Genomic DNA, 20,225 nt, shown 5'->3' with positions numbered 1-20,225 from the left:
CCTTTGGTAGACAAAGTTACTCTTTAGGATTCCAACAAGCCATAAACACCCAACCAGGCAGTAACCCTCTCATCTACAATGGCATCCTGACTGTAAAATGTGCTAGGTCAATGCTGACACAAAGCTTTTGGGAGTAGCCAACCAGCATCTGATTTGGCTTAAGACCCATGCCATGAGATAGAACCCATTCCCAGTACTGTTTGGATGACCAAAGACTAGACAGCCCGGGGAACTCGGGTGAAACCAAATGCTACTGGTGAAAGAAAAAAGGCAATAAAATGAGTCCTGGTGACATTCTGCTGTACCCATAGATCAGTGCCTTGCCCAGCTATCACCAGAGAAACTTCCTCCTGCAGCACATGGGAATAAACGCAAAGACCTACAGATATTACACAGAAAGTGAGAGACCAGGGAACCTTGTAGAAGAGGTAGGAAAGTGGAGTAGCTAGAGGGTATAGAAGGCACCATGAAAACAGGGTCCTGAAAATCAAAGTTCCTATGAACTCACGGCATCTTACACAGCATGAACAGGACCCACAAGAGTCTGTGTATGTATTATGGCTTCCAGTTTAGTGTTTTTATGAGATTCTTGAATATGTAAGCAGGTGGGTCTCTGATTCTTGTGATTTCTCTTGGGTTCTTTTTCTTCTTTTTTGTTTGTTTTGTCCAATTCAGAAGGGTTAGTTTTTGTTTTATATTATGTTTTATTATATATCTTATTATATTACTTACTTATATTTTATTATATTATATCTCATGTATATTATTAAATTCTGTTATTTTCTTATTTATTTTTATACATTATATTATTTTATTATGTTATATATTATGTCATATGTTATATTAAAAACTTAAAAGAAAAAATAACAACTAATCCTAATCATATTTTGCAATCCATTTTTGGGTCCCTCATGGAATCAGTCAGCTGTTGCTTCTCAATATACTCTGCAAAATTTTGCCCCTCTGTCCTCCCAGTGATGAAATCACTTTTCTGGGAAGGAAACCCTCAATAGCAATTTTGAGATCTATAGAGGATAAAGAAGCAACTTTGATATAATGCCTGGTCTGGATAGTTGGATGTCAACTTGACACAAGCTGGAGTCACTATGAGGAGGGACCCACAGTTGAAAAAAATGCCTCAATAAGACCGGGCTGTCGGCAGGTCTGCAGGGCATTTTATTTAATTGTTTGTCTCTTTTTCATTTTTTCAATAGTGTATTTATCTATATAGCCCTGGTTTTCCTGGAACTTACTCTGTAGATCAGGCTGGCCTTGAACTCACAGAGATAGGCCTGCCTCTGACTCCTGAAGGCTGGGATTAAAGGAATGTACCACCACCAACCAGCAAGGCATTTTCTTAATTAATGATCAATGTGGGGGGGCCCAGCCCACTGTGGGTGGGGTCACCCTGAGGCAGGTGATCCTGGGTTCTGGTTTCATTCTAAAAATAAAATTAAAAAAAGTTGGCTGAGTAAGCTATGGGGAGCAAACCAGAAAGCAACACCCCTCCATGGTCTCTGTGACCGCTCCTGCCTCCAGGTTCCTGCACTGTTTGAGTTCCTTCCTTGACTTCCTTCAATGATGGACTAGAATGTGTAACTATAAGCCAAGTAAATGCTTTTCTCTCCAACTCTTGCTTTTTGTCATGGTGTTTCATCACAGCTATAGGAACCTTAGCTAAGGCAATGATCAAAGAACAAAGAGACTTGAAAAGTGAATCCAAATATGAGATGACAATGGGGGGAAATTTTACAAAGGGGTTCCAAGAAGAAGATAAGTGAAAAAATAATTCCAATTCTTGAGAAAATTTTCTCCAGTGGCAAGAGGATCTAGAGTTCAAGGTTAGCCTGGCCTGCTGAGTGAAATCTATAGAGGAGGCTACAAAGCATCATTTGTGTCCAACATGTCACAGAACCCTTTGACCTAGAACCCCAAGTCTACTGCAAACTGATTTGCCAGGAAGGGCGTGGTCATTCTTTTTTTTTTTAAAGATTTATTCATTTATTATATATAAGTACACTGTAGCTGTCTTCAGATACACCAGAAGAGGGCATCGGATCTCTTTACAGATGGTTGTGAGCCACCATGTGGATGCTGGGAATTGAACTCAGGACCTCTGGAAGAGCAGTCGGGGCTCTTAACCACTGAGCCATCTCTCCAGCCCAGGGCGTGGTCATTCTTTCCTTCCTCTCTTATTGCCTACATTGCTAGTCTGGCATACGTTTTGCGCAGTGTGTTGGTTTGATTAAAAATGCTGCATAGGCTCATATATTTGAATGCTTAGTCACCAGGAAATGACACTCTTTGAAAGGATTAGAAGGATTAGGAGGTGCGGCCTTGTTGGAGGAAGCATGTCACTAGGGGTGGGCTTTGAGGTTCAAAAGCCCATGCCATGTTTAGTTTCCTTCTGTGTCTGTGGATCAGGATGTACCTAACAACTACTTGTCTAGCACCATGCCTGGTATTCTTGCTACCACGTTCCCTACCATGATGATATTTAACTAAACCTCTGAAACTGTAAGCAAGGCTCCAAGTACATGCTTTCTTTTATAAGAGTTGGCTCGGTCATGGTATCTCTTTATCTCTTCATGCAATAGGATGGTGACCAGGCAGCAAGTAGGCCCCTGGTGGGCTCATCAGGATCATATTCTAGTGAGGCATTGGAAATTGAGTTTGGATAAAATATATTTTGTCATGTGCCAAACTGACAAAAAAATAAACTAACAAACACTGATGCTGGTGTGGGTCACTTTGCAGTAGTTTGCTTGAATTGCCTTTTGCACTCAGAGAAGCATGCTGCTGGTGCACTTTGTGGAGTCTTGGCTGTGGCTATGAGAGTATACAGTGGCAGGAAGTTTCCTATATTTTGATTAGCAGATAATAGGTCTGAGGACTATGCCTGTATAGCCATGCCTGGCATTTGAAATGTGGGGGACCAGTGTCATATAAAAACCAGTTTTCTACAAAAACAATCTGTGAGACATCTGCACGTGACAATAAAAAGCAAAGGAGAAGAAACTATCCACTAGAGAGATGGACCATGGGAAGGGTTGGAGGGAGGGTAGCTGGGAAGGGATGGAAAAGGGAAGCAGTAGAAAGTGATGAAATTTTCTTTTAATTAAAATATGTTTTTAAAAGTCAGTACTGAATAAAGAATGATAAAAAGGAAAAAAAAGGTCGGTCCCCAGCTCCGAAAAAAAGAACCAAAAAAAAAAAAAAAAAAAAAAAAGGAAAAAAAGGAAGAAATTTAAAATAAAATCAGGTTTACTGTTTTCCCCTTGCACCATCCCATTAAACCTACCTGGTGAGGAGTAATCGCTCCCTCTTCCTTTGTTAATGCATATGCATGTGCTCATATTTGCAAGTGTGTATGGAGGCTGAGTCAATGCTGAGTGTCTTGCTCAACCGTTCACCCCTTTAGTTTTTCAACCAGAGTCTCTCCCTGGCTGCAATCTGTAATCTGGGGTTTACAGATACGACCAACATGGCTGGCCTTGGAGGTCCACAGATCTGCCTGTCTCTGATTCCCCAGTGCTGGAATTACAGCATGTGGCTTTGTACCTGGCTTTCACATGGATTCTGGGTCCTCATGCTTGCATGGCAAGAGCTCCAGCTCCCATCCATCTCCCCAGCTCCAATCCTTCCTACTTTCATAGTCTATTTTGTGTCGTTTTGGGCAGGCAAAATATATTTAATGGAGTTTGAGAAAATAAAATGAATGATAATTAAATTTAAAAAATAAAATCAAGTTGTGATTTGACCCTTGGGTTTCCAATGAGATGGCTGCCTTGCTTCATGAGAGCATCAGTTCCCAACAAAATAAATGTGAAGTGTGCTCAGCATGGGCCACTTTTGGGAATCAGAGATAGCCAGGGTCATGATGGAATGACAAGTGTAACGGTTGACCATGGGAGTGTCTACTGGAATGGGATGCACTTCCACTATCAAAGAAACACTAGACACCAAGCAAGTGTCCGCTGGGAACTGAAGGATGTCTACCATAAGAGAAACACTAGACAGTGTCTGAGCAGGATTATAAAAACTTGAAATGCCATCATCCAACATGGTCACTGCCTTAGCAATATATAACTTTGGGTCTAGATAGGTTTATCCCTTGAATTTAGTCTTACCTAGTCTCTTTATACTCTACCTGGAGGAACATGTAAATTGAAACTAAGTTATTAAACAGAAATAAATATTTTTATTTTTTTTGGTTTCAACTGCCTTATCCACATTTCAAGTTCTCAGTAATGAAGTGTGACTGGTGGGTTCTGCCATCATTAGTAATAGTTATATGTAATAACCAGAGTTCATGAAGAGAAAACCACCTACAAAATGAATTTTTTAGTGCTAAGTATGAACACCTCTTCCCTTTAGAAACAAATGTTTAGAAACAAATAGAATGTAACATTCTTCAAGGAGGGTGTTTCCAGCTAGCATTGCCTGTTGAAATCTCTTCACTTCACTGTGTAATTTCTAGAGTTTCCAATAAACTCCATGTGTTTGTTTTCCACCAGAGTATAGAGCAATTTAGAAATGGGACATGGGAGTGCTTGGTTGGAAAATTATCCTAATTATTGATAAAATTACTTAGAACCAGAACATATACTCATGATCACACTTACTCAGGATGCTGAAGCAGGAGGATGTCAAGTTTGAGGCCAACCTGAGCAATTTATTGGGACCTTGTTTCAAGTAAAAATGTGAATCATGCCTACAGTTGACCTCTTGCTTCCACATGCATGCACTCTGAACACAGGACACAAGAAGACACACACAAGAAGAGGAGGAGGAAGAGGTGGTAGTGGTGGTAGTGGCGGTGGAGAAGGAGGAGGAGGAGCAGAAAGACCATCACAATGATTTGATTTGAAAACCTGATTTTAGACATGAAGCAAAATAGCCTTTTTGAGATCGACAGATCTCTCTATCCAGTCACTCTACTAGTTAGAATTTTCAATGTTCCTCTGGAGGAATAGTCAGAATCTATCCTAGCTATATAATCTAATTAAACCTCCTTAAGTTTCAATTTCCTTATTCATAAACTAGAGATAATAATTCTATCTAATATTTATGGAGAAAATGAATTTAATATAATGCTTAGAACAGTACCTGGCATACAGAGCAGAGCTGGCATATATGTGCACTTGTTAGTATTACATTATACAACAGAGGGTAATTCAAAATTCAGTCTTTGAAAGGATACAGAACTTACTGAATTCCCAGATGTATCCAGCCAGCCAATATGTGCAGTTGTTACTCCAAGCTCAGCAATAGGATAAGTCATTTGCTACTGTCTGAGTGTTAGAGGAGAGTAGGAAGTAGGAGAGTTACTCTTTTTTGCAAAGTTCAGTGTGTGTGTGTGTGTGTGTGTGTGTGTGTGTGTGTGTGTGTGTGTGTGTACTTGCATGGGGGTGCTCTTGGAAGCCAGAAGAGGGCATCAGATACACTGAAGCTGCAGTCACAGGTAGTTAATTGTGAGCTGCCTGACTCTTAGATGCCAGCCTCACCTTTTTTTGATCTTCTCCTTGAGGGCTACCTGAAAAGTTTCAGTACATTTATTAATCCTTGTTCTTGTGGCAATCTGCTGAAAGGCTGTAAGGCACTGACACTGGGTATGAGTCAGCACAAAATGGCTGACACCAGATGTCTAAGGGTCCCAAAGGTGACTAGTGATAGAATCTGTTGTAGAACTAACTGTTTTGTGCAGAGTAACATTTTTGTGTGATTCTGTATAATACAAAAATATGATAGTTTGAATGAAAATGTCTCCATAGGTTCATAGAAACTAGCACTGTTGGGAGGTGTGGCCTTATTGGAGGAGGCGTGTCACTGGGAGTGGGCATTGGGTTTTCATGATGCTCAGACCATGTCCATTTTGTTTCAGTTTCTCTTCCTGCTGCCTTCCAAACCAGATGTAGAATTCTAAGCTCCTTATCCAGCACCATGTCTGCCTAAATATCACTATGCTTCCTGCTGTGATGATAATGGCTTACACCTCTGAACCGTAAGCCAGCCCCAGTTAAATGTTTTCCTTTATCAGAGCAGTTACAGTTGTGGTGTCTCTTCAGAGCAATAGAACCCTGACTGACAGTGATGAGAAGCCTGCTTGTGAGTTTTTCTGAAGGTATGGGTGTCTACTTACTTGCAGTCTGTGTGACAGTCTATGTGTGTGCTGTGCCTGCATGTGTGAGGCCTGTATGTTAACATGTGTCTGGGTTCCTTCAGGGCCAGGATTCCTTCAGGAGGCTCTCTGCTAAGTGATCAGTGTGTTGGTGAATAAAATATTTTATTTGTCCAAGGCTCCTTAGTTAGGGATTTTTTGCTGTGAAGAGATGCCATGAGAGGGGAAGCCCTTGGTCTTTCCTATAAAGGCTTGATGCCCCAGCATAGAGGAATGCTGAGGCAATGAGGTAGTATGGGTGGGTGGGTGGGGGAGCACCTTCATAGGGGTAGGGGGTAGAGGGGTGGGATGGGAGTTTTCAGAGGGGAAACTGGGAAAGGGGATAACATTTGAAATGTTAATAAATAAAATAACCAATACAAAAATTAAAACAAAAGAAATACCATGACCAAGTTGGGGCTGGCTTATAGTTTTAGAGGCTCAGTCCTTTATATCACAATGAGAAACATGGCAGTGTTCAGGCAGTCATGGTGCTGGGAAAAAAACCTGAGAATTCTACATCTTGATCCGAATGCCTTCTGCAGGCATTCAGGAGGCTCTCTTGTGCACTGGACCAAGCCTGAGCATAGCAGGCCTGAAAGCCCACCTTTACAGTGACACACATCCTCCAACCAGGCCACAACTCCTACTAGTACCATTCCCTATGGAGTAAGCATATTCAATCCACCACAGCTCCTCACAATGTCTTCAGCCTCCCAGCTTCCCATGACTTTCTTGGCATCTATGGATGGCCTTCACGTCATATCTCATGTAAAGCAGAAGATTACATTATGAGTTCTATGAGCTCATGAGCTTTTTAGTTAATCATGCTTCCCCCTACAGCTAGGGCTCTATTTAACGCAGATTTGTTGACTTGTCAATTAAGTGAATAAATAGGAGACAGAGAAAACTAAGTGACTCAGACAAAATCCCTCAGCATATTTGCAGGTCTGGGACTTTGTACATAGTGAGTGACTGGCAGGCAGTGGAACTGTTATGAGAATGGGGACCAAAGGAGAAGTGTGAAGAAGAGAAGCTGAGCATTTGGGAGTTTGAGGAACTTGTTGCTAACCTAAGAATGTGGGGTGGCCTACAATAAGTGTACTGGCTGGTTTTGTGTGTCAACTTGACACAAGCTGGAGTTATCACAGAGAAAGGAGCCTCCCTTGAGGAAACGCCTCCATGAGATCCAGCTGTAAGGCATTTTCTCAATTACTGATCAAGGGTGGGAGGATCCATGGTGGGTGGTGCCATCCCTGTGCTGGTGGTCCTGGCTTCTATAAGAAAGCAAGCTGAGCAAGCCAGGGGTAGCAAGCCAGTAAGTAATATCCCTCCATGGCCTCTGTATCAGCTCCTGTTTCCTGACTTGCTTGAGTTCCTGTCCTGACTTCCTTTAGTGATGAAACAGCAGTGTGGAAGTGTAAGCTGAATAAACCCTTTCCTCCCCAACTTGCTTGCTTGGCTACAGGAATAGAAACCCTGACTAAGACAATAAGATATTCAATACCTGGACTGTTCTCACTGACTGTGCATTGCCCATAATTTTTGAGACAAGGATTTTCAAGAGCCCAGAACTGTGTAGAGTTAGGCTAAGTGGCAATGGAGCCTCTCCAAGGTCTGCTCATATCCTTCCTTATTTTTCCTCCTCAGAGAAGGCATTGGTATATGTGACACTACATGTGGTGGTTTGAATAGGTATGTCCCTCATAGATTCATGTGTTTGAATGCTTGGCCACAAGGGATGGCATTATTTGGAAGTGTGGCCTTATTGGATTAGGTCTTTGTCAGAGGAAGTGTGGCACTGTTGGGGCAGACTTTGAAGTTCTATATCTCTGGAACACTCAGTGAGATAGGCAGTCCCCATCTGCTGCCTGTGGATCCTTCTCCTGCACCATGTCTGCTTGCACGTTGCCATGGTTCCCACAATGATAACAATTGCAAGCTTTCTGTAGCTGCTTGTATTCTAACACAATTGGATCCCCCAAAACTGTTTGCACAAGAGGGTCTGCAGGTAGCTTTTGGGAACCTGTACCAGTTAATTCTGATTGGTAAATAAAGGTGCCAGCAGCCAATAGCTGTGGAGGAGAGACATAGGTGGGGTTTTAGGTTTACTGGACTTGGGACCTTGAGGAAGCAGGAGGGAAAGAAATATCATGCTTTAGGTCTGTGAAGGAGAGAGAATGTAGAGAAGCAAGGAGAGCACCCTGGGCTCTGGGCCGGAAGGCTGACTAACTGAGTTAAGAGCAGACAAGATGGAACATAGAAATTAGTAAGTAGTCAATCGGAGTTCCCGGTGGGAGGTAGATTCTAACAGCATGGAGGGTAGACTCTGCCCAGCTATTGTGCTGCTTAAGGATATTGAAATATAAAAGCTGCGTGTATCTTACATTCGGCAACGTAAACCATTGCAGTGGGTAGTAACACCGTGCCGGGATTTATTAAAATATTCATACTATAGTTTTTCTTTGTAAGAGTTGTCATGGTCATGGAGTCTTCTCACAGCAATAAAACCTGAACTAAGACACTAAACCTGTCTGACATTCCTTTTTCTTTCTCTCTCTTTCTTTTTCCTTCCTTCATCTTTTCTTTCTCCTCCCTCCCTTCCTCCCTCCCTCCCTTCCTTCCTGCCTTCCTGCCTTCCTTTCACATATAGTTTTTTTTAAGTGGGTTCCAAGGATGGCTCTCAGCCCTGCATGCTTGCATAAGCAAGCATACCCCTGACTGAACTATTTCACCAACTCTGATTTATGTTTTTGAAGTCGGGTCTTACTAAGACTACAAGCCCTAAGTAGCTTTAAACTCCCTAGGGTACTCCTGCTTCAGTCCCCCAAGTGAATGCTGGGATTACAGGTAGGATCCGCCCCCCACCCCCGAAAACTCAGTTAAAAATGTGGATTGTAATGTAGAAGGTCTGGGGCAAGGCCTAAGATTCTACATAGTGCTCCGTGACAGGTGTTAACCTCCTTCTACATTTTGAACAGCAACACAGACAGTGCAGAGCAACGGCCTCATTTTTGTTTGTTTTCTTTTTTGTCTGTTTGTTTTCTTTGTAAAGTAATTTTTCAGTCGTAACAGTGTACAGAATATTGATATTTGTTAAATTGTCTTCCTAAGTTATTTTCACATATTAAATAATGTGTCATTCTGAAGTGGGATTTGGCCTTTGACTTGTAACTAATCCAACATGAGGCAAATTCTCCTCTCCAAATTTTACTGGTGATTCTGTCAGGTATTCAGATGCCAAAAAGTTAGAGTTAGCCTTGGGCTAAACACTTCAGGCTAAGTTTAGCAGCTATTAGAAATAATGCAGTAGGCAGGAAGGTTCTAGAAGTACTGGAGGTAAATTCAGGACATTTTGAAACATTTGAGCACTTAGAAAAAGCATCAATTGTGAAAGAGTGACCTATTTCAAAGCCAGGCACAGGTACAGCTATTCTTATTCTAAAACCCAGATTGTCCCCATCTCAGGAACAAGAGAATTTTATCTGCAACAGTGGCTTTCTTAGATATCGCTGAAGTAACATACAGAGAAAGAACACAACTGCACTGTCAACTTAGGTGTTATCTAGATGTAAAAATATATAAAAAATAAAATATAAGTTTTATATTTTTTGTTTTTCTTTCATTCTTCTATTCAAACATCTTTATGGGGGCTGGTAACATGGCACAGTGGGTTAATCCCCCTGCTGTCAAGCCTGGTGAGCTGAGTTCAATCCCTGGAATCCACATGGTAGAAGAAGGGGACTGGCTCTCCATATGTACCTGCCCACATACATGTGCATGGTGTATACATGCAGACACACATACAAAAGATGTTTCAAAACGTCTTCATAATATTATAATCTGGACAAGAAAGAAACAGCTATAATAGACAGACAAAGAAAGTTCTCAGTTCATGGGACTTCATTTTTCAGGAGAAAAAAAGACAATAAGGGATGATAAATATAGTAAGTAGTTCCTAATTTCTTAAGTTTAACTTGGAGGTAATGGGCAGAAAAAGTGAGCAGTAATAATTTAGGCAGTAAGTAATACCTGAGTACTAAGGTTGACTAAGGTTGAGGGGTCTCTTCTGGAGTGTTACCAGGGTAAGATGAGTAAATAATTCTTGTTCTTGCACAAAAAATTAATACCAACAAAGGAGAAAGATCATAAATGGAGAACAAATCTGGCAGTCTGAAGGGTTTCTCAACCGGAAACCATGGGGCGCAAGAGAGAGGGAGAGAGCAGGAGACAAACATAAGAGAGTAAATTGCATCCAGCATGAGATCAAGTAGAACTTGGAATCTAAGACGGGCATTAGGTTTGATTGGTTTTGGTTGTTGTTTGGTTGGTTTTTGGTTAGTGCAAATATTTAGGGTTTGGAGCAGGAAACTGTCTATCTGATTTTTTCCCCAATTCTCTCTTGTGAAGTTTTCCTGTTTTCTCAGATTAACATATTCTTGGATCTCTTTAAAGGCTTAGCTATTGTAAAAGCCTGCTACAGTGCCGGGTGGGTATGGGGCAATCCTGGGGCTCCCTATCTATCCTGGGGACCACTTTTCCACTTTGTTTCAGTTTCTGTTGAAGATGAGCTTAGACACTGGCTGGAACTCACCCGTTTTCTCCTGGTCTGACAAGATAGACAGTGTAAGGCTAGGGGCGTGCCTCAGTGGTAGAGTTTTTGAATAACCTATTAGAGGTCCTGCCTTCACTCCACAATACTGCAAAGAAGGACATTAGTGGCCCAGCTACATAGGACAGATATAGTCAGATATGGTAGCTACCAGCTAGTTGGGTCTCTACGTGGAGGCCATTCTTGGGCTTTGTGATCCTTTTCCCCCTTATTGTTGTATTTGATGTGGGTCAGTTACAAAATATTGGCTTCACAGAGAAAAGTCTGAGCTGTTCTTAGAAGGGTCAGCTTTGTTTTATGGTTCAAAAAAGTCTTGTTTTCTGGAAGTCCCTGAGCCCAGCAGCATCATATTGCTAAATGATCTGTAGTGAGGACATTGAAATATGCTTGAGGCAGGGTTATGGCCACTGTGAATAGTTATGTTGTTTCCCAGACTGCATACTCCATTCCCAGTTTTCCGCATCTGTGCATTTTTGCCATAAAAATGCACAGAATGAAAACAAAACAGAAAAATGCCAGGGGAGGTGATGCACACCTTTAATATCAAGAGGCAGAGACAGGCAGATTTCTGTGAGTTGGAGGCCGGCCTAATATATAGCTCCAGGACAGTCAGGGATACATAGAGAAACACTGCTCAAAAAACCAACCCAACCCAACCTAACCCAACCCAACCCAAAACCAAAACCAAACCAAACCAAAACCCAACCCAACCCAACCCAACCCAAAACCAAAACCAAACCAAAACCAACCCAAAACCAAACCAAAACCAAACCCAATCTAACCCAACCCAACCTAAAACCAAAACCAAATCAAAACAAACCAAACCCAACCCAACCAAACCCAACCCAAAACCAAACCAAACCAAACCAAAACCAAACCAAACCAAAACCAAACCAAACCAAAACCAAACCAAACCAACCCACACCACACCAAACCAACCCAACCTAAACCAAACCCAAACCCAAACCAAACCAACCCACACCACACCAAACCAACCCAAATCTAAACCCAAACCCAACCAAACCAAAACCAAACCAAACCAAAGTACAATACATCACAACAACCCAACCCAAACCAACCCAACCCAAACCAAATCAAACCAAACCAAACGCTATAGTCATGCTTCTAAAGTAATTTCCTCTACTACACAAATACCTCCTTTTCCAACTTATTGTTTTTACTGATCTATGACTTTCTTCTGAAGGATTGTGATTCATTAATCTTCTGTCCAAACAAGTTATACAGCCGTGCACAGCTCAAAACAGTGCTAAATAAACAATTTTGGAATGAGCAGATGAATTCGGGAGTTATCCTTGAACTCTGCTTCTGAGCCTAACGTTTTATTGAATGTCTGTCTTGTACTTTTAAATTTCTTTTGGCATTTTCAATGAATCGTGAAGTTTTTTTTTTCCCCCTCTGAGTCAATTTCCCACATTTCATTAGCATTTTCCAATTTCTGCAGTTTTACAGGCAATATCAACATCTTTGCTCTTTCATAGGTCACAGATTTTCTAGTACCTTGTTTTCAGTCTTAAGATTTTGAATTGTCATTTATTACCTCATTGACTTAACCCCTAGTTCAGATTGCCATCATCTAGTTCTTGAAAAAAAAAAAGCCCATATCATTTTGCGCCTATAGCATTATTCTGAATAAAATGTTGTGTCTTGTAGCATTCAGCTGGGTGTCTCTGCACTATTGGTCAGTATCAACGATGCATACCATTCATAAACCCCAGCTTCAGTTCACTTGACAGGGATTTCTGTACACTGAAAGCACGTTAGGCAAGTCTTGCTTCTCCACAAAACCTTATTTAATGTTCTATAAACTAAATGAGATAGTATTTGACAGATAAGAAAATTAAGATTTAGTTACAGCAGGTGGCATACTTCAGGAAAAATGATAGAATTGGGGTTTAGGACACGTGCATTTACTTGGGAAATACTGCCTAATCGTTGTGTTAGTGCCTACCGTCTTGACTTCCTACTTCATCTAGAAGGCTCTCCAGGATACAGCCCACCGATCTTAACGTGCCATTGCTGTGCTCTGGAATCTTCTCTTCTATATTTCACCTCTCTGCTTCTAAAACTCACACTCGACTGTAAACGTTTTAATGTGGAACAATGCCTGGATTACCTCTTCCTTTACTTTGAGAGTCTTCTGTGGAGCTCCTACAATAAATTGTGAGTAAAGAACACAAAAAAATTTCCATAGTCCTTCATGAACGTGCACTAAATTGTTGCAATATTATTAGGTGAGGTATTGAGGCATCGAACGGAAGACCCAGAAAAATCAGAAAATTCTGATCTTTTTCTAACTCTCTCTCTCTCTCTCTCTCTCTCTCTCTCTCTCTCTCTCTCCCTTCTGAATGCTGGGATTAAAGGTCTGTACCAATACCTGGCTTCTCTCGCAAGTCTTAAGAACTTGGGGCTTGAGTGCCTTAGATCTGACTAAAGGACATGCTACATTTTAGAGTCCTTCCTATGAAGCTGCATAGGATATAGCATTGCCAAAACGTCATCAGTAAAATCCTTTTACCTGTTTTCCATATACTGGAAAAGAAAAAATAGTTTTTATGTTTCTTTTACGGTGAGAATGTAAATGCTTTTTATCCTCATTTAACTTTCTTTTTTTTTTTTTTTTTTTTGGTTCTTTTTTTCCGGAGCTGGGGACCGAACCCAGGGCCTTGCGCTTCCTAGGTAAGCGCTCTACCACTGAGCTAAATCCCCAGCCCCCTCATTTAACTTTCAAGAGAAGTTACTCAAAGTATCTTTTCAAGACGTCCTGACTCAGGATTCTCATGTACAGAAACTAATACCATAATCCTCCTTTCTTTCCCATCATGCCTGGAAACCCTAGCTTTAGTGAGAGGTACAGCTCCTCAGAAGCAGTGAACACGACGGACTTGGGACCGCGCGGAAGCCAAGTTTCCTCGGTACTTCAAATCCTCCAGTCCCTGGGAGCCTACGTCTCGTCCGTGACGTCACCCGCCTTCCCGGAAGTCCCGTGAATGACGCCGTGCGGTTACCTGAGAGACGCGCGAGTTTTAGTGCGGCGTGAAGGCGTGCGCGTCTTCTTAGGAGAACCTCGAGCTCGTCTTAGGCCCGTGCGGCGCCATGGAGGTGGTGGAGGCTGCCGCGCAGCTGCAGACGCTCAAGTTCGGCGGCTCCGGCCCGGGATCCGCAGCATCGCCGCCACCTGAGGAGCGCCCGGACGCCGAGCAGGCGGAGCAGGCCCCGCCGGCAGGGGAGCAGCCGCCGCCAGCCCCGAGCTCGGATGCTGGTGAAAACCCACCGCCGCCGAGCGGGCCCTGCGCCACCGCACCGGACGCCGCGGAGCCGCTGCCAGAGCTGCAGGACTCGGACTCATCGGACTCGGATTCGGACAGGTCGAGTGCAGGCGAACCCCGGGGCTGCCGAGGCCGGGGGACTCGGGGCCTAGGTAGTAGTGGGTGCACGCGCCGTGCCAGGCGGCGCAGCTGATGCTCTGCGCACGTGCTCTCGGACTGGTACCCGGTGTCGCCGCATTGTTTTTCCACGGTCTCAGCTCACTTCTAGGAGTTCCCACTTACTTTCCAAACTTGATAGTTCGCCGAGTTACAAGGGAAGGTAGCAACCTGCTTACAGTGTAAAAAACCCCGACATTCGTAAACTATTTGTAAAGTTACTTTGCTATTTATTATCATAGGAACTCAGTTTAACATGTACTTTTGGGTTAGAACTTCTGAATTTTGTGGTACTTCAGAATTGTTACTTTTTTCATCGACTACTTTTTTCAAACCTTAAGAGTTGCGGATCAGAAAAGGATTACTTACGTTTCAAAGTTCATTCTTCGCTCTTTTTTTTTTTTTTTTTTTTCTGGTGTAACCCAGACTGGTCTATAGCTGGAGGGGCTGACGTCGAACTCCTGGTCTTCTTGTCTCCACCCTACAAGTGCAGAGTTGTAAAGCCACCCACCACCTTTCTCTTAAAGTTGCTTGACAGTTGATATTAATCAGAATCTTTAAAGGGAGCAGGATTTTATGAAACTTGCCAATCAGTTTTTTGGTATTTTGGGCGCTGAGCTTTACACAGACATTTCCTGTCTGCGTTCTTTGTGGAAGAAGATCCAGTATATAGAAGGTTATCAAACTACAAATGTTTGAATAAGCATGGGGTGAGGGGCGTTTCAGGAGTCGGGGCACTTTTAGAAAACTACAAAGAGAGGAAAGGGAAAATGGTTTCTAACAGAGAAGTGTGAAGAGATTGATGGAGAGAGCCAAGCCAATTATGAACAGCTTGTTTTCTTGGCAGTTCTAAGATGGTAGTCATCTTGCCATCCGAGCCTACACTGCTCAGCAAGGGATACAGGAGGTAGAGCAGGAGCCAGGGTTGGAAGGGAATCATGGGATATGGTGCAGTGGCATGACTGAATAGTGTTGGGAACTGACTTCTGACCCTTGTGTCAGAGGATACCACATACTTGAAGAAATGAGAAAGGTACTGCTTTTTGACTGTGTGCTAGGTAGGATAGTATTTTGTTAGTAGAAGCATTCATTTCAATTTTTTGATAATTGCTGTGTGACTTTTTCTGGGGTGACGTGAACAGACATCTATCTCTTCATCCCAGATTGTGCAGAGTAACAGGTCAAGGAAACACTGCACCTAAGCCTTGCTTCATGAGCAATGTACACGTGCCTGTATGCCAGAGCATGGTCGACTCAAAGGTAGCTGTCTTGTGGGAAAGCCCACATAGCCTGGGTGACAGAATAGCTGTTGCTGGAGCACCTTGCTGTGGTGGCGTCTCTACCGGCAATCTGACCAGCAGTTTACTACTTTAGTGACTTCGGGTTAGGGCCTTGTGAGTTTCACGAGTTTTTTGAGTCTTCTAGGTCCCTCTTCCTCTAGGAGACAGGGTTTCAGTTGGAAGGAAATAGTACACAGCATTATCCCAAACTAGTTTTTAAGAAGTTGTGGATCTCCTCCGGTAGCAGTTTGAAGAGTGCACTGGGGAATCAGGAAGGAGAGTGATTTGGTGAGTAGGGTGACATCAAAGCAGACAATATTTAAGGAGGAATAGCGTGTTTGCTAGGCTGAAGGCATTTCAGGCAAGTCACCTAGTATCATTGCATAATAGTGAAAATACTAGGAGTTTGGAAAGTTTCGTGCATTTGGAGGATAGAATTGGGCTTCATGTGAATAGTGGGAGGAGCTAGGTTCTGGAGGTTACTAGAAACTTGGTTTTGAGGCAGTCTAAGGCTGACTTACAAGGAGCATGTGCTTTTTTTTTTATTTTGTCCACAGTATAGATATTTTGGAGGAGAATTAACGTTTTTCTGTATGTTTGAATATTTTCTTAGTTTTAAGTACAAAGCCATATAGCTACTGTCTCAGTTTAACACAAGTATTAGTATTTTCATAATTGAATGTTATTGGACCATTTAAAACTAATATCTATTATAATTGAACTTTATTTTTGGTCAGATAGCATATTCTGATCATGATTGGACTTCATCTCCTCCCAGATCCTCCTCACCCATCCAAGTTCACACCACCTTTTTCTATCTCTTTAGAAAGCACACAGGCAAATAGAGAGCATTCTCTCTCCAGGGTCTCAGTCAGTCGAGGGTGGCTTCAAACGTAGCCAACGATGACCTTGAATTCCTGCTTCTTGGAGAGCTGTTTCAACCATGTACCACTATACTTGGCTTAAAGTGGACATTCTTTTATTTAAACACAACACTATGACCACAATCATAAGTACTGTCTTAAAAAATTATTCTTATTTCTTATCATATTTATGTCAGTTTACATCAGTCATAAGTTTTTCCTTTAAAACAAGAGGGGGAGCTCATTTGGATGAGTGGCACGAGAAGGCTAAAGTAACTGCAGTGGGGTGGAGAGCGGCTGTGGGAGAGGCTGTGTTGGGAGAGGCTGTGTTTGGTATTGCTACAGCTATTACAGAAAAGGTGGGGAAGATGAGGCACTGGATTAGGTTAGGAGACTGGACTTTTGTGATTGACCTAGGATGAAATAGTTGTAAAATGGTCCCAGGGTCTCACCCACATGACGGGGTGGGAGAATGGGTAGTGAAATAAAGAGGTGTTCCAGGACAAACCCATTCAGTAAGGAGGATGATTTTTCCCTCCTCTCTGGTAGCTTGATGGAAATAGGAGGCATGTATAGCTCATACAGTTGGGATTGGTATGTGCCTAGGCATTCAAAATCTAGAATGGTAATGTCGGGACTGAAAATGGAGGCATTTATTTGCATGGATGAAGATTGAGATTATGGAGTGACAAGTGTGGAGAAAAAAAGGTGACTGTGGGTGAAACATATAAAATGGGCTGAAGTAAGGGGACTGGTTGAGTCAAGCCAAAGAAGTTTTCAGTTAAGTGGTCACTGTGACAACTTTGAAGAATTCCAAGGTAAGAAACTTGTCATTGAATTAAGTAGTCTCATCAGACAGGTTCTTGGCCTAGACTTATCATTAGTCACTGATTGTCACATTTAATTATATTTGTAGAGATAACAAGGCACTATGGGGCCAGAGAGGGCCCAGGTTTTATATATCTTTAGTAGTTCTATAGCCAGTGCCAAAAGTGGCCTCTCCCCACAATTAGTCTTTGTCTCTGTGTCACTCTGACCTTCTCACGACCCTCCATCCTAACGAGCTCTGGTCTTGCTTTAAGTCAAGGATTTAAAAAATGAACAAAATAAATCAGGTGTTGTGGTGCACGTCTTTAATTCTAGCACTTAGGTGGAGAGGCCGGCAGATTTCTGTGAGTTTGAGGCCAGCCTGGTCTACAGAGGGAGTTCCAGGACTGCTAGGGTTACAGGAGGAACCTTGTCTCCAAAACCAAGACAGACAACAAACTGCTATCCCACTAACAAAGTCGGTTTGAATGTTAGCTTTCGAACTGGACAAGCAAGAGAAAGTAAATTGTTTCCTACGTAAAACAAGATTTTATTTTAATTATGATAGTACTTGACCAAGTTTTCAACTTTTCCTCTACAGTGAAACGGATTCGGATAGCTCAAGCTCTTCCTCTTCCTCATCTTCATCATCTTCCTCCTGTGGATCGCTTCCTCCTGTGTTGTCAGACGGAGAGGAGGATGTCCAAGTTGAGAAAGAAAATAAGAATTTTCCTCTTAAAACGAAAGATGAATTGCTTCTTAATGTAAGTACTTCCATTGATTGTTCCATAAACTTAGCAGTCTCCTCTCGGCTTTTTGCGTGTCCCTCTGTTGGGCTTTGACAGTAACTGAGAGTCCTGTGGAGGCATTGACTTCACTTTGGTGACTTCTTTGTTTTCACGTCACAGAACAGTTAGTTTTGGACCACCTATTTTAACATGCATGGAAAACCCAAGGCTGTGTTCATTCCCTAGCACTACCAAAACAATGTTGAAAGTACTGTACTGGCTCTTGTGTCAACTTGACACAGTAGAGTCGTCAGAGAGGAAGGTGCCTTAGTTGAGGAAACTCTTCCATGAGACCCAGCTATTTTCTCAATTAGTGGTCAGTTGGGGAGGACCTGGTCCATTGCGGCTGGTGTAGTCCTTGGGCATGTGGTCCTGGGTTCTATAAGAGAGTAGCAGAGCAAGGCAAAGAAAGCAAGCCAGTAAGCAGCACCCCTCCATGGGCTCTGCTTCAGCTCCTGCCTCCAGGTCCCTGCCCTGTTTGAGTTCTTGTCCCGATTTCCAGTGATGAACGGTCGTGTGGACGTGTCCACTGGCTTTTGGTCATGGTGGAAGCAGTGGAAAGCTGTCTTAACAGTTGGTTCCTTTTGTGGTATTTGGCATTCCTTTCTTTGTTGCTGCTCTTGGTTCACAAGTCAGAAAGTTTCTTCCAAAGTAACTGAAGCTTTTTAAATTAATTTCATTTTATAGAATTAGAGGCAAAATTCACTGGCTTTCTGTGTTTTAAGCTTTTTAGAATACCTAGTTACTTGAAATGTTATATTTATTATTTTAAAAAGTCACAATTGGGAAACAACTTATATTGGTAGGTACCTCATTGAGGTCATTGGCTTAACTTTGAGTGTGTATGTAAATCTGCCTTTGGAAAAGGATGACAAGTTTGAAAATCTGTAGTTCCAGAGGATGGCCTCAGAAATGAGAGTCCAGGCTAACTTGCTTGTGTTTGGTCTAGTCTGGGTACTTCAGTCAGTGTCAGTGCTTTAAAAAGGTTGGTAATCATTACCTGCAGTTAGTGTGAAAGGCTACTGACTAATGTGAAATCTGAAGGCTGTGTGTTGCATGGCAGGTTTCTGCCAATGTTACTGCTCATAGTAAAGACTTTTGCTTTACTTAGGCTTTTGGACTAGTGTGCCATGGTTTGTGGTTAGTAGTTGATGATAGATTCTGGCAAAAAAAGGCTCATAATCTAGTGTTTTCTGAAAGTACAAGGAAACCTAGTATCTATTTTACCTGAATCCTGATGACCTCTCAGAAGTTCTCAGATTATAAAACCAACAAGTAGATTTATCTAATATGGTTTGATTTGCCTTATTCAGTCTGAATTTTTAACATTGAGAGTCCTTTGAAATTTAATGCAAAATCTTGCTGATGAGAGTGTGTGTGTGTGTGTGTGTAAGTGTAAGTGTGTAAATAGAATACTACAGATATTCATGAGAAATCAGACAGGATCTTTGGCCTTTGAGGACTGAGTTCATAACTGATTTTTGCATCTCCCTGGAACATTGAATAGTTGACCCTGGTGATAGGTTCACAGTCAGCAGTAGTAATGGTTACAGAATGAGTGTGAGTAGCTGTCTTTTCTTCATTGGTTCTTTTAGGAAATTGTAACATACCTGTAACATATGCGAGGTACTTTTAACAAAACCAATCATGTCCCTACTTTTTCATATTATCTAGTGGAAAGATACTAAATAGAGCAGAGACAAATTTAATTGCTAGGAGTTCTGTGGAGGTGTGTATTTGGCACAAATGAATTTTTTCCCTTGGGAGTACATTGTTGTGTGTCTTTTAGAACTTAGAACAGTGACTAGTGTGTTCCTTTTTTGTGCCATTTCTAAGAGATCTTTTGGAAAAGACATAAGAGGCATTGGTGGTTTGATTAGGAATGGGCCCCATAAATTTATGCATTTGAATACTTTGCCCATAGGGAGTGCACTATTGGTGGTGTGGACTTGTTGGAGCAGGTGTGGCCTTGTTGGAGGTGAGCTTTGAGGTCTCATAAGAGCTCAAACTATACCCAGTTCGGATAATAGGCTCCTTCTGCCTGCCTTTGGATTAAGATGTAGAATTTCGGCACACACTGCCATATTTTGCCATGGTGATAATCGACTAAACCTCTGTACCTCTCTGTAAGTCAGCCTAAATTAAATGTTTTCCTTTATAAGAGCTGTCTTGGTCGTGCTGTCCCGTCAGAGCAATGAAACCCTAAGATGGGCACTTACAGTTTATCATTTTAGTATATCATTACTTAGCTTTGTGTTCACTGGTGTTTGTC

The 20,225-nt window shown here is 42.1% G+C and overlaps 1 protein-coding gene across 1 annotated transcript in view; it reads left to right on the top strand.

Moving 5' to 3' along the window:
- The first annotated feature begins 13,781 nt into the window (after window positions 1-13,781).
- Naf1 (nuclear assembly factor 1 ribonucleoprotein) overlaps window positions 13,782-20,225 on the top strand; it is a 30,764-nt gene continuing 24,320 nt past the window's right edge. The window contains 2 exon segments of the mRNA NM_001024772.2: window positions 13,782-14,158; window positions 17,767-17,929. Of these exon segments, the coding sequence (NP_001019943.1) occupies window positions 13,887-14,158; window positions 17,767-17,929 (435 nt within the window). The 5' untranslated portion in view covers window positions 13,782-13,886.

The sequence above is a fragment of the Rattus norvegicus genome, chromosome 16 (assembly GCF_021556685.1).
Source record: "Rattus norvegicus strain SHRSP/BbbUtx chromosome 16, alternate assembly SHRSP_T2T, whole genome shotgun sequence".
Lineage (NCBI taxonomy): Eukaryota > Metazoa > Chordata > Mammalia > Rodentia > Muridae > Rattus > Rattus norvegicus.
The sequence above is the reverse complement of the archived record's forward strand: the minus strand, read 5'-3'. Positions and strand labels throughout refer to the sequence as shown.